The sequence below is a fragment of the Halichoerus grypus genome, chromosome 1 (assembly GCF_964656455.1).
Source record: "Halichoerus grypus chromosome 1, mHalGry1.hap1.1, whole genome shotgun sequence".
Lineage (NCBI taxonomy): Eukaryota > Metazoa > Chordata > Mammalia > Carnivora > Phocidae > Halichoerus > Halichoerus grypus.
This window is the reverse complement of record NC_135712.1, coordinates 57101924-57116928: the sequence shown is the minus strand read 5'-3', so window position 1 is coordinate 57116928 and position 15005 is coordinate 57101924. Positions and strand designations below refer to the sequence as shown.

At 44.4% G+C, this 15005-nt stretch overlaps 1 protein-coding gene and 1 long non-coding RNA gene across 2 annotated transcripts in view; one reads left to right on the top strand and one right to left on the bottom strand.

Annotated features, from left to right (window-relative positions):
* The window catches only part of LOC118519226 (uncharacterized), a 31754-nt gene extending 22671 nt beyond the window's left edge, over window positions 1-9083 (top strand). Inside the window, exon 3 of the long non-coding RNA XR_013445146.1 lies at window positions 9021-9083. This is a non-coding gene — a long non-coding RNA (uncharacterized LOC118519226). The remainder of the gene's footprint in view (window positions 1-9020) is intronic.
* Window positions 1-15005, bottom strand: part of PLCXD2 (phosphatidylinositol specific phospholipase C X domain containing 2) — a 48520-nt gene that overhangs the window by 9496 nt on the left and 24019 nt on the right. Inside the window, exons 2-3 of the mRNA XM_036066560.2 lie at window positions 9000-9460; window positions 3746-3987 (exon numbers count right to left, since the gene is read on the bottom strand). Coding sequence (XP_035922453.1) covers window positions 3746-3987; window positions 9000-9460 — 703 coding nt within the window. The remainder of the gene's footprint in view (window positions 1-3745; window positions 3988-8999; window positions 9461-15005) is intronic.

Genomic DNA, 15005 nt, shown 5'->3' with positions numbered 1-15005 from the left:
AGACGCTCAGCCAACTTTGCCACCTGGGTGCCCCAGCACTTCTTTTTAAGATCCACTAGCCAGGGGGCGCCTGGTTAGTTCAGTCAGTAGAGCAATGTGACTCTTGATCTCAGGGTCATGAGTTCAAGCCCCACATTGGGTGTAGAGCTTTCTTTAAAAAAGAAAAGAAAAGAAAAGAAAAAAAAAAAAAAAAAAATCCCCTAGTCAGTGTTTAGGTATGAAATGTTGGCGCCATCTCCTGGTCATCATGGGGAAATGAGAACTAAAAGCTTGGTAGCAACTCCAGGGGACTCCAGCCAGAGCCAAACCACAGCGGATCCTTGGAGCCTGAGCAGAGAAATGTGGGAAAGGCATCCACCTGCGGTCTCCAGTGACAAAGAGCTCTATGTCAGCTTCGGGTTGCATGTATCAACCTTCCTCGAGGCAAGGATCAAATAACCAGGATTACGTACAAGGACAGGAAAATGTAGAACTCCCTGTGAGGAGAAGCCATTTTATTTTCTTAACTCCTGGCCTTCAGCAAGGAGCAATCAGTGCCGACGGGTGAGCCCCATATTGCCAACAGGCCTGGGCAGCACCAGGTCCCATAAGCAGAGCAGTCGGTTAGAAACTTCCCTTTGCCTTTGAAGCCCACTGAGCAGCGGCCTGACCCTCTGTGTTCCCGGGTTTCTTTACCGACAGAGACGGCGTGCGTATTTTGTGCCAGTCACCGTGGTAGGCATTTTCATGCTAAGACTCTACAGTTTTGTGCAGTCATACTAACCCTTTAAGAGGCGGGAAAGAGACAGCTCAGAGAGCTCAGGAAATTTGTCCAAGGCCACCCTGTTAAGAGACTACATTGGTGTGCTAGGGCTGCCATAGAAAATGTCAGACTGGGTGACTTCAACAACAAAAATGTATTTTCTCACAGTTCTAAGACTGGGAGTCCAAGATCGAGATGTTGGCAGGTTTGGGTTCTTCTGAGGTTTCTCTCCTTGGCTGGTAGATGGCCGCCTTCTTGCTGTGTCTTCATGTCACCTTTTCTCTGAGCACACACACCCCTGGGGTCTCTTTGTATGTCCAAATTTCCTCCTTTTTAAGGACACCGGTCAGACTGGATTAGGGCGCACCCTAATGGCCTCATCTTAACTTAATCACCTCTTTAAAGACCCAATCTCCAACGGTCACATCCTGAGATAATTGGGGCCTAGGGCTTCAACATACGAATTTCCAGGGAACATAATTCAGCCCATACCAGGGACCAGATCAGGCTTCAGTCTCAGGCTCCTGACTTCAGTCTGTGTGCCCTTCTATGCCTCCATGGCTGCTCTGTGCTTGAGCTTCGGCAAATCTTGCTTTCGTTTGATTTCAGTGGGAGTGCAAGGTTTCTAAGAATCTAGGGAAATCTACCATAGAAATTCAGTCAGAATGGCTCTATTTCATGGCTTCCTTTCAGGGTGATGAACCAAAGCAAACAAGATCTCAGGTCCAAAGTTTCACCTAAGAGTTAGGTTAACTTCCTGCTGAAAAAAAAAAAATCACCTCTACAACTGTGGGAAAATACACCTATCTGATCTTTTTCCTCTTGGTTAAACTGGTAACCAGTGCTCAGGAACCAGTCTGAGAGCACCCCTGTACCTCAGTTAGGACAGAGCTCTTGGGTGTTAGAAATGCTTCTCTCCTACGCTTGTTCAGTTGCCCAGAGGAAATGACGGCCACTCGTCCTGCTGGCGTTTGGGAACACACTCTTGACTTTGTTTCTCCCTTCAGTGGATGTGGAGGCCTAGGAATGCATGCTGCATCCCTGTAATATTCTTGAGACCAGCAGAGTGGAGAGGCCCAAGTATCTTTCCAGCCTTGAGACATCCGCTTGCCACCAGCGAGGGCTCCGGCATGCCAGGATCCCTTGGCTTTGGGCACATGCCGCCATCATTATCACTAAGTGAAAGCTTTGTGCTTCCTTTGCAGCCAGATTAAAGTTCTAGGAATTTACAGGTATGAAAAGCACTGTGACTTTGGGGGGTCACAGCTGTATCCAGGAAGATCTGACCAGGTTCAGGGACTAGTAAGACAATTACAGGCCAGTGGAGCAGAAAGGAGCAGAGCGATGAAATATGCTATATTCAAGTCAGTGGTGAATATGGAAAAGGGCAACAGCACAACAGTCAGAAGTCCAGAGTTAGAGCATATTATTGACTCTCACCAGCTATGTGGGTCTGGGTCACTTAGCCTTACTGAGTCCCAGCTGAAATGGGGGCAATAACGCTCTCTAGACCTGGAGGCTGGCTTGATTTAAGAATCAAATGAAATCATCTGCAAGAGGGTAATTTATATTCTAAATACAGTATACAGATATAACTTATCCTTATTTTTAAATACTTTCTCTCCCTTATTAGTACAACTCTCTACAGACTTTATTATGTTATTTTCACACTGCTTTACAGAAATTTACATGTTTATTTTTCCTGATCGACTTAAGTTCCATGAGGACAGAGATTCTATTGTTTCCTTTGTATCCTTAGATCCAGCTCCTCCTAAGTACTCAATCTTTTTTGTTGAATGAATGAATGAATGAATAAGTGAATAATATTAATCTACAAGTTTGCCAAACGCATGAGGAAAATGGTGTGTTACATGAACATAAAAAACAAGGAAGAGTTTGTCATTCTGGATCTTTCCGAGCTACAGCACTGCTTTATGACATTCTCTTTTCCAAGTTTAGCACGAGTAATTCAGTCAGAACTGAGTCAAGCCCCACAGTAAGGGTTTCTCGTTTTGTTTATGGACAAGATAAGCAGGAGTTTTCACCAGGAAATAAAAGTTCGGGTGCTTCTTGCTATCTGAACTCTTGCCAGATGAACTCCTGTTATCTGGAGTGATGCTCTCCAAACTCAGAACCAGATAGGCAGAGACACATTTTTGGAAGAATCTTTCACTACCTAAATACTGGTGCTTACCACCTGGAACTCAGGAACCGAAGCGAGTCCTGTAAATAGCCCTTGTTATCCAAACATATTCGCTTCCTCAGCTTGGATTGGGAGGATGCCCTATTCTCCAAGTGTATTGATAACATTCCCTTTACCCACATCAACAGGCACACACATGTATACGTACAGATACGCAACTCATGCTTTTTCTTGATGACACCTATCATTTGTGGTGTCCTTGATAAAGAATATCATCTAATATAAAATATCTGGAGCTTCTCCTGCCTAATGGTGCAGTCAGAATCCATTCTGCTCTGAGGAAGTATGTGAAACTATGGTGCTGCGGGTACCATCCGGAGCTGCTTCTCAGGACTCCTTGTCTCTATGGAAGGGACAAACCTTTGCAGGTCACCTCTGAATCCCTAGCACCTGGCACAGCTGTTCTCATTTAATGCTTTTTAAATGAGTGAGTATTTGGGCCAGCTGAAAGGCGGGGCAAGTATGGGATGTGATCACACACCAGAAGTGAACACACTGCCATTGGCTTAGAGTGCTTTGCCTGAGCATCAAAGTTCAGAGAATACTTACGGTCTACTAGATATTTTAACAAAGTATTTAGAGGCCCTTTGGCCACGTTTAATGCAAACTGCCTCAAATGCACAGCTTTTTCAAATATAAGGTTTTTTGGGTTTTGTTTTGTTGTTATCCTAAAATCTTCAAACTATATGATTTTACTGCTGTTCATTCAGAAGAGAATCAAGATAAGTTTTCTTTAAAAAAACCAACCAACCAACCAACCAACCATAAACCTTACTTGTGGGGTAGAAGCAAATTCTTACCTATGAACCAGAGTATTCTTGAGGCCACCAACCAGGCCTCGGGCGATGGTTTTCACTCTGGGGGTGAGAATCGCTTGAGAGACGTGGAAGGAGCCGCGCGGGGCCCGCTCACTCAGAGTGGTCTCCAAGAAGAGGACGAGTTTGCTCACACTTGTGGTGTTCGCCCAGGGCGCTGGGATCTTCTTTCCGGGCCACAGGAAGGGGTATTGCTTGTAGAAGGGACAGTGATAGAAAATAAGAACCTGAAACATTCAAAACAGAAAAAGGAGAACAATTGATGAATTAGCTGAATGTTAATTCCTTGGCTTTGCCCTGATTGCTAGGATTAAAGGCAAACAAGTATAAGCATGTAGAAATTCAAGAATTTTATGTATATGTATATTTAGAGAAATCAATAAGCAAAGATTTAAGCACTTGTGTATGTCTGAACTTGAAAATTCTTTATTTTTATTGCGAACACCTCTGGAAGTATGGTAAAATCCTGAACCCCTTCTCAGACTGCATTTTAAATTAATGTATAAAATAAAATAGACAGGATTACAAAGGAAATCAATGAGACCAAAATATAGCTATCAATATATTATTAAATTTGTAATAAATTAGTGTACATGCTTCATAATAAATACATTAAATAAAAGTACTTTGTTGTAAGTCTAATAAGTTCCATCATTTTGAGTTAATGATGAGTATAAATGGTATTTCAAATAACTGGAATGTGATACGGAAATACCTGTGATTTCTATGGTGACAAAGTCACAGGTAGGGCCGATACTGTGGGTATATGAATTTTCAGTTACAAGTGAGAGGGAATAAATATGTAGATTTTTCCCATCCAAATTCACAGACTGCTTCAATCCTACCCATGCCCCTCCCCCTGGGGCTCTGAGCCCCGGATGGAGAGCCCTGTGGCTCGGCGCCGTCTACAAGGTATGACTCCCATGCTCGGGAGACTGACGCTCCTGGGGTTGAGACCAACACCTCGCACTAATCTGGGAGTACCCTGAGTTTCAATCACGCGAGCCAAGCCGACTGAACGAATAACCCTTCCTAGGAGGGGGTGGGAGGGCGCTACTCCAGGCAGGGCAGACTTCCAGAAGGCGATGGGTCTCCAGTGGGACCTCTCGGGGCTCGTGGTGATTTTGAAAATAATTAGCAAGCCATAGCCACAGCATTAATTAGTTTCTGACAGGCAGCCGAGGGACCGGGAGTTGCTATTTTGATCGTCCCAATTCAGGGCTCTGCTGCTTAGGTTTCTAGAAGTAGTATATTTTCCCTGCTGCCAAGCACCAGTAATCTCTTCCTGAAGGAATGTCCCGCGTGTTTACACTGCCTGGACTGCAATCCTCAGATAGCTGGCCCGAGAGCATAATGCCCCAGGCACCCGAGAAGCAGGGCTCTGAATGCGTGTCTGGTCTCCAGTGTGTTGCGCTCGTGACTGAGGTGCATGACTAACGCGCCGGAGCTCGGGTGCGTCGGGCTGGATGCACCCAACAGGTGAATAGTTATCTTGTTGTTTTTAATGGTGTTGAGTAACGTCTGACTGACTGCTAAGGATGCCCGTGGTAAACACGTGTGTTAATGAGGTTAATCACAGGCTCAGAGTAAGCAGATTGTCGGGGGGATTGGGAGGATTCCCTGCCAGCGCGGTAATTGGCTAGCTGGGAGGCTGGGGTCTCCTGCCTCCGAAAGGGAGGCAAGCTGTCTTGTGGAATGGACGGTGGCAGAGGCGGGAGGCTGTGTGATCCTTCCCTGTCAGGGCTGGCTGTCAGAGCTGCCGGGCGCCCTGGGCAGTGGCAGTGCTGTTCTTTACTCTGCCTTAGAAAAGGTGCAAATAGGACGCATTGTACAAAAGGGGCTCTAGGCCTTTCCTCAAGCGCCTGCGCAGTCTGACCATAAGGGTTTGAAGGAGAATTTCTGGTTACACGAGGATGTTGGCCCAGCAAACCAACTGTTATTCCACGGGATTCTAGGGGCAGTAACTCTTGCCCTAGGGCCTGTGTTTTGCATCTGCCTCCCTACCTCGCTCTGCTATATTTTTCTCTGAAATACTCTCCCCTCCAGCTCAGCAATTTATGTTCAGTTTTTCTCTGGAGACTCAGATTTGAAATCTACTTTCTTTTGAAAATTATTCCTTGATTGACCTCCTCTTATTCTGATGGGTCCTTTCCTGGAGGCTCCTGGACTATAGATTTGTGCTACGTGCTATTTTTCAATTGATGGCTTACAAACCCCTTTCTCCATACAGTACATTTGAGGCAGTTTTATCTTGCAGTTGTGTATGGGTTGTTTTGTATTTTACGAGTGTTACAGACTCCCACCTTCTCATTAAGATTCGAAATACTGCCAAACCGTAGATTAAATCTTCTAATTCACTGTACCTCAAAACCCATAACTGCGATGTACACCTATCAGTGAGCTGTGATGTAATTGTTGAGTAAATGAAATTTGACTGAATGGTAGTACACTTCTTGCTATGAAATTGTAGTGATAAAATACTCAGGGGGTTCCATGCAAGGCAGCTCATTACATAATGAATATTTAAAGTGTAACCACCAGGAGGGCCCTGCCCCCAGCAGGGGATAGATCACTGATGACTGTGAGGTCTCTGTTTAGCTTTTAAGAAGAGACAGGGCAGGGAAAACTTGGGGAAAGCAAGAAGAGCAAATGGATGACACTCCCTTTTTTCTGACAGGTCATCACAGTGTCTTTCCTTCATAATTTTCGGAGTAGTTGTAGTTGGAAGACACAGATTAGTCCATACTTAAAAACAAGGATAGCTCATCACTCTGCTGCTAGAAATTCACTGTCCCCCCTCATCATTATTCCTGAAGACACCTGTTACTCCTGCAGACTTCCGAACAATTTGGTATGCACTATGGCAGTCCATTCAGGACACGATCTGTGCGCAAAATTATAAAACTGTATTTATAACAGATATCTGATTGTCAAACTTAGCTGTACTGAGATTTAACCTTACCTGAATCGCACATTCAAAAGCCCTCTTACAGATCTCCAGCCCTTTATTCTGTTCTGTGAAACCTCTGAGACCCTCTGATAATAACGGCTCACGAGTAAGGAGAAGGTGTTTTTATTAGCATAATCTATGCTCCTAGTTGTGAAAACCACCAAGATGAGGGGTCAGCCCTGGGATAGCATCAGAAGCTGTGGGAGCTCTATGGAGCCAAACAGCCTATGACTCAATCTTGGCTCTTGCCACTCACTAGGAATGTTCTCTCGGGTAAGTCGCTTAGTCTCTCCATGCCTCAGTTTACTCATCGGTAAAATGAGGATAATAACAAAACACCTATCTCATCGTGTTGTGGAGAGGATTAAATGCGTGAATCCAGGTACCTAACACAGTGTAAAGGCTCAGTAAAGGTTAGCTGTTAAGGTGCCCTAGTTATTACTCTTATCTCATATTGTGAGAGAGACACCACTGAGAAAAAAAAAATCTCCAAATTAGACCTGTGAGTCTGAAAAGATATCAACCCAGGTTAGGGGCAGAGGTGTGATAAATATTTGGCAAAACATCATTTACAAAGTTTTAGTGAGGAAAAGCGGCTTAAATTTTAACAGATACTGACAGCTAACTCGTTAGCCTCTGTGGCGGCAAAGGCATTAGCCCTTTCAGAGGTGTGCGAAACCACCTGGGGTTTCCAGTTACTCACGCCAAACCTGGGAGCCATCCCTGGAGCCTTTCTTTTGTGCCCTGATTCCCATCCATTGGAAAACCCCGTTGGCTCTAAGTTCTGATAGATCCCAAATCTGACCACTTTTCCCACTAGTGGTCCTCACCGGTTCCCCTCCTTTCCCTGCCCTCCTCCCCCTGCTTTCTTCCTAGCAGCCAAGGAGATCCTATTACAGTGCAATTCAGGACACAGCACCCGGTACTCAGAACCCTCCCAGAACCTTCCTCGCTCAGAGTGAAAGCCTGAGTTCCCACCGCATCACCCATGACCTCTGACCTCCTCCCACCGCTCTGCTTTCCAGCCCCATGGCCCCTGCTTCCCCTCAAACAGAACCAGGCACTGGCGGGTTCCTCTGCTGGGAAAGCTCTTCCCCTAACAGCCACACGATTAACTCCATTAACTCCTTCGAACGTCTACCCTCATCAACCTATTTAAAACTGAGACCAACCCTCCAACCCACAGAACGCTGGTTCTTCCTAACCACGCTTACCTTTCTGTTTTCATCGCTCATATCACTTTCTAGCATTTTATGTAATGTATTTATTATGGCAATTATCTATGATCTATTTCTTAGACCTGAATGAAAGCTCCATGAAGGCAAGGATCTTTGTTTTATTTACTAATTTATCCCAAGTGCTTGGATTGGTGCTTGGCACACACTTGGTGTTCAATGAATATTTGCAAGTGAATAATCTTTAATTGATTTTTAATTGAAAGCTCTTCCCCAAGTTCAAAAATAGCTGCCTCTTTAAGATGCTTTGGTTAATGTACCTTTGAGTAAGTGAGCAACTATGAATGAAAAAAGGGACTTGCTTTCTTTCTTCTTTTAAAGCGAGTCTAAATTGGAGGCTGACCTTTCCTGAAGCTCCCCTCTCCCACAGTCTTCCATCCTGTGGGAGCAGAGCAGCATGTATCTGATGCCCACATTCCTTTTCTTGAGTATGTCCCTCAAGGCCTTGGTTTGGGGGCTCTTCTAAGCTTAGGAGACCTGGGAATGCTCTGCGGCCTGGATCCTCCTTCAATCTCTCAGGCCGGGCCCCCAAATCTGTTAAGATTTAAAATGTTAACACCTCTGAGATGAATCACTTACATGCTTTTGTCAGCCCCTGCAGGGATTATCTGACATTGAGCTCAAGGCAGGATGGGCCCGCCTATCCCTGAGGGGAAGTAGGAGCCTGAGAAAGGATTCTACGGGAGATAAGAAAAAAATGGCAATCACCAGCTGGTCCAATTTCACAAAGTTGCCTTGGGCTGGTTCTGGTCAGGCCACTCAAAGTCAATTCAGATGCTTCCAACAGGCTGCCCAACCAATTGTAACTATTTGGCAGGTGTTAATCCCAGTTCACCGGTGCCCAGGAACTGGTACGCATATCCTAGAGTCTGAAGCTATCCAAGAGCCCAGGACTCCGGATGTGTCTGTTTAACACTCCAAATAATCTTTGCCTTCTAGCCTAGGAGCCCTGCGGTGAGCTGCCGTCCAGTGGCTGAGACAGAAAAGGTGGCAGAGTTCCGTTGTTGCCCTTGCCCTTGCCCTTGCCCTTGTAAGCGGGTCTGTCGCCTCTCACCTGGCACTTCTTCTCCCACAGGGTTCGCAGCGTCATGCTCTCCACACGGCAGGCGGAGCACAGCTTGTTTCCAAAGGCCTCCTGGATCCGGAGAACCAGGCGTTTGTGGTGGGCCTCATCCATGGCGTAGAAGTGGTTGAAATCCAGGAAGACAATCTCTTGGGGGTGTTGGGTGAGAAATGAGTCAATCTCCATCAGCCCGTCCCAGACCTTGATGCCAAAAAGTCCGTGAATGAAGTAGATCTCTTGGTCGGCATCCCCGGGTTTGGAAGACACGCGCAGGTCAAAGTAGCGGATGCCGGCTTCCAGTTGCTCCCTGAACGTCAGGTTCTGCGTCACAGACCACTTCTTCATGAGCTTCTTCACCAAGGAGATCCTGGCCAGGCGTTTGATGGCTGCGGTTTGGTCGGGCCCCACTGGGGACTTCTCATCTACCCAGTAGCTGAATGAATCATGGGAGCCTGTGCGAAGCAACAAACGGGGGGGAAGCAGGTGAGACCGGCACTGGGAAGGATAAACCCGCCGATCAGGAAGCAGCAAACAATTAGCAAATACACACACAAAAATGTCAGCGAATTCTTGCAAAAGTTTTCAAGCTTGCTAGACTAGAAAGAAGTGCAAATAAAAGTAATGTGGTCTTAGTGGCAGCTCGGTAAGCCTGGAATACAGCTCTAATTCTCACATATGACTAGTGTAAGGTGAATTAATAAATACCCTTTTGGAAAGCTCCTTAGAAACGGGTTTGGAAAGAGGAGCTTTAAAATACTCATACCACTTGATCTAGTGATTTCATTTCACGGAAAGCTCTTCTGAGGAAATACATTAATGGTGGGAAAACAAAGATGTTTGCTAAAGAATATTCATAAGAAGACAACCTGGAGGTTGCCTAAGTGTCTCTTACGGAAGAACACTTGATGGCACCATATCCACTTTATTCGTGCAGTCGAATTCTCAGACAGGCATTTACATTCTAGGAAAGGCAGAATTAAAAAAAAAAAAACAACTGCTATTTTGTATACTATTTTTTATGCTATCATACATACACTATTTTACTATCATGAAAACCTGAGTCAGTAGGAATGACTTCTTGACAAATCAGGTCATCATTTTTAAAAGCTCAACACAGCTTACACAGATGGCCTTCTTTCTGGACACATATCTTAATAAGCCAAATCTGCTCTTAAATGGGCAAATGTACGTTCCTTTCCTCCGCCTGAAAGAAAAGAGGGTAGTTATCCACCCAGACACTGAGATGATCTTATTGTTATAAAGTCTAAGAGACCACAAGAGACACAGTTTTAACTACGGTGAGAAAAACAGTAGTTACTCAACGTGAAAATGATCTTTCACAAATATCTTTCACTGGTCATTGGTTTCTATGTAGCGGCACCCATTATCATGCGCTTAGCTCTGGAACTGACTCTGACACTGGGGATCCCGCATAAATCGAAGAGGAAACTGCCCTTCTTCTGACTCTACCAGCTTTGTTCTTAACCATTACTGCCCATTTTAGAATCAAAATTTTTAATTCATACTAGCTGGCTATTATTAATTATTCTTCTGACTCAATTTTAAATACATATTATTTCCATGTTCTTTAAAATAAATCAGTCTGGGATGGCTTTACTATCTTATCTTCTCAGAAATAAAGCAAAAGAAGAAAAAAAGAAGGCGACCAGCGATGTTTTATTTGTTTGTAGTCTCTAGAACATGGAGGATACTCAGTAACTATTAAGAAAAAGCATATTTATTAATCCTTAGGCAAAGTCAATTCTGCATGCGAGAAAATTACTGCATATTTCAGGTAAAAAAAAAAAAATGCCATTACTAATAGAAATGTGGAGCAAATCCCCCTGGATTTTCCATATTGGTTGTCTCTGTTAATGAGACTCACAGGATACTTGCCTAATGCTCTCCTTCCTTTGGCTTGTACAGAAACGGGAAATCTTTTTACCTCCTCATTGAGAGATTTATTATGGTGAACGACCAGTTCTCTCTTCTTTTTAAATTATACTAGCAGCCCAGCTGTTTGGGATGGGAGTGTGTGATAAAGTGCGCCCAAGGCCCACGTTGAATTTAATTCTTCCCTGGGTCTCAGGGAATAGCCATTATCCAGGCATGGAAAAGAGACAATCCCCTCTGGTATTTTCTTGTTGGTGCTAAGCCTGGTCTCATCTCCGGAGGGAGATGTGCTAACAACCTCCCAAGCGCTACTCCATGCCCCAGGGCTGTGCGGCAATGTGACAGCGATGGGGCCCCAGGGACCATTTCTGGATACACAGGGGCAGGCGTGGTGCCCAGCCATCCCCCAGAAGAGGGAGGGTGTGCCCATTCCCTAGGAACACTCAGTCTCTGCCTCTTTGTTTCCTTCTCCGCTTCCTCTTTTCCTTTCTGATGTGCTGTGCCCAGTGCCACCACCTTGACAGGAAAGGACAGGACAATGGAGCCGATTGTTTGCAGAATGTTTTACAGCATTGTCCTACCCAGGCCTACCTACAGCAGTCAAAGCCTACTTAACGTTACTCGTTAACCACTATCAGTATTTTTGCTTTCCTACTTTTTTTTTTTTTTTCTGGGAAGCTTTTGCCTCCTACAGAGTGAGTGAAGTAACATTCAGGCCTGAGTGCCTGAGTGCATTTAACTCTTTCTTTTTCAAAACATGGGATAAAAATGCCCTCCCTTCTCCTGCACAAAGAATAATTACAAATTATGCAATCTGCTAATAGTACATATACAAAGAAAATCCTAATATTTTCCAGCCCAAAGTCATTAGCAAAACTTCTTCTTCTCCCTAGAGTCGATGGAAGTTATTTTACTTTTTAAGACTGTCGATAGTGAGAGCTACCTCTCCCCTCTGCCCTGGGATGCATGCATTACAGTCATGCATTCCACCAGAGGAGGAGGGAAAACCTCTTAATTGGCCCTTGCCTTATTTCTGTGAGAATTTCTGCGTGGGAGTTAGGGAGGGCAGCTCCATGAGCTGCTCCCGCCGGTGAGTTTTATGATCAGGTTTGAAGAAGTTTGGGACCTCATCCTGCTGTGATTTCTGCCACGGAAATATTTTTGCTGCTTACTTATTTTTGCTTTACCACCTGGCAGTACCTATGTGTCTTCACTCACCCCTCTCTGTGGCTCCTTTATCTCTAAAGGAGATTTAACAGGTGCCCTTTAACTTAAGAACCAAACAAAACACTTTCCCTCACATGTCTTAGCCCTTCCAGCCACTGTGTCTTCGCTTTCTTCCTCACCCTCAAACTCTTCAAAGGTAGCGCAGCCCTGCTTTGCCTCTTATGCTCCATCCCTTCCTTCCCACCCGAGGCCGCCTCCTATCCTATGGCTCCTCTAGATCCTTATAACCTTTCAACTCACAACTCCTAATGGCTTAATTTTTCTTAGTTTCTCTGAGGGTTTGCTAAGTCAGCTTTTTTTCTGGAACCTTCCATCCCCTTGTGTTCTGTGATGCATACTTTTAGACATTCCTATCCTTCTGTTAACCTCTCCCCCTGTCTCCTTTGCTGGCTCCTCTTCTTCCTTGCCCCCAAATTTAAATATTTCCCAAGGATCTGTTCTCTATTTGCTTCCTTTTCCCCCTTCCAGAGATTTCATCCGCTCCCCAGGTTTACCATAGCACCTTCGTGTGGACGACAACAAAACCTTCACTTCAAGCTCAGACTCCTCTAAGTTCCAGATTTGTTTCCAACTTCCTGCTGAGGTCTCCCACCTTGATGACCTGCTCACACAGCAGATTATAGATTTTCAGAGTCCACCTACTCATGCTGTCCCTCTTACCCCACAAAGTGACTCTTCTGAATTTCTGCCAATAGTGCAGTGACTTGAACTTGAAACATTGGATTCTATTTACATTCTGTCCCTCTTCCCCCCCACCCATACTCTTCATCCACCCAGTTACCAAAACTTTGCATTTGACTTTTGCAACATATATCAAACCTGTCTCTTCCTCTAACCTTCAGCTGACACCCCCCTTGTTCATATGTTCATTATTTGTCATATAATCAGGACCAAAAGGACCCTAATGTAATCCCTTTTACTCCAGCTTCTCTCCAATTTGTTCATATTCGAAAGTTAATCATTTCAAGATACAGTGCTAATTATGTCATTTTTTTCATCCTTCCTCCCTCCCAAATCAGGTTCCAATGCTGAGCACTGTTGTTCAGAACTCTTCAATATGGCCCCAGTGTGTTATTTTAGACTCATCTCTCACCAGGTCTTCACACAAAGCCTGGCATCTGTTGGTGTGCAGTACACACTGGTAGGCAGGCCTCCTCCTGGATTTTGTTCACTTCTTCAGCTGAACTTAACTTTCCATAAAATATCCTCTCACCCTAACCCTGTCTACAACTTCTCCCCAGCATTTACAACCCATATTGGGCAAGTTGCTTACCCTACGTCTATTTCCTCATCTGTGAAATGGGCCTAATAGTGCCTCTTGTCACAAAAATAGTGTTCAAGGTGCTTAGAACAAGGCTGACATGTAGGAAGTGCTGAACTATTGTTATTGTTATTATTAGCCATTCTCTGTGAGTTGGAAACTAGAAGGAGGAGGGGTCATTAATTGGGACTCCTGACCTTAAATATTTAGGGTCTGGAAGATTTTCTTTTCTTCACTTCAAGTACTGTCGCTCTTCATCTACTGGCTGACAGGGAGATGGTAGCTTAGCCTTTACTTTGTTGACAGCAGCTGCCACTCACTCTCTTGGCCGCAGCCTAAGCTTTGTCATCACCCACTTGCAAAATCTTAAAATTCAATATCCTGATCACAACTTACTTTTCTTCTGCCTCATTGTAACTTGACTTCTATTTTCCCCCAGCCTGAGAGCCTAGGGTTGGCTCTACTTCTCCTTCAGCTATAACCAAGGTTGTTAATTGCCACTTTCTTCTGTGGAATTATTAATTAGAACTATTTGAAAGCTGTTAGGATCACGGTGGAGGAACATTTTCTGTCTATACACGCAGATCATGTGCACAGTCCAAAATGGACATGGAAATATTAACATGATATTTTCTAACATACTTTTTGACTATCAACAAATGCTTTTCTTGTTTCTCCAATATTTCTCATTTATAGAGTGGACTCAATAAGGTCTTAGGAACTAATAGACATCAAATATTAGATGACTGTTTTCGGACTCTGGGAAGGGAATTTTATTGTCATCTTAAGAACAGTCCATACAGAGCAGGAAGTATGGCCACACAAACTCCTCTTTCATGTTCTACACTCAATGGATTGCTAGCATCCCTAATTTTAGCCCTACAAGGGTGAGGGCTTTTCCTCCAATTTTTGGAAGCTTATTTTTCTGCAATCCTTCCGTTTTCACAATTACTACTCTTTCTCTTCCTCTTCCTTATATAGTCAACAGGCATTGCAAATGTTTCCTTTTCCTCTTTTTAGGTATACAAACCCCTCGATAATATGTGAGAAAGCACTTTGTAATCTGAAGCAGTGATTCTCGATCTTGAGTGCACATCAGAATCCTCTCGGGGAGCTTTTAAAACCACCAGTGCCCAAGACCCCACCCAGACCTACAAGAATCAGATTCTCTCTGGGGTGGGAGTTGAGACTGGAAGACTTGAAAAGCTCCCGGGTGATTCTCTTGGGCACCCAGGCTTGACACCTGCTGCCTAAATAGAAGATCATCCTTTCCCAACAAGCTCTCTGACTTCTGGCATCACCTACTCTGATGGATCTTCTATACGTTCAAATCTTCAAATAATAATCTGGTGGACTGCCTTTCCCATATCTTCACCATTCCTTTCATTCCAGGAATTCATGCTTCCTGCCTTTTGACCAACTGAATAACCATTGCTTGTTTGTGAAGAAGAAAAATATTGGGAGAACTTCCTTTATCATGCTTTCTAGTAAGTGATTAAATGAGGTTATTTAAGGTTAATAAGGGCCCTTGAGATATGGGCTGTGTTACAGAGTCAGAATAAAGTCACTGTGGTAGCAAAATCATGGGGAAAGAGATTTGAACGGGAAGAGTCAGC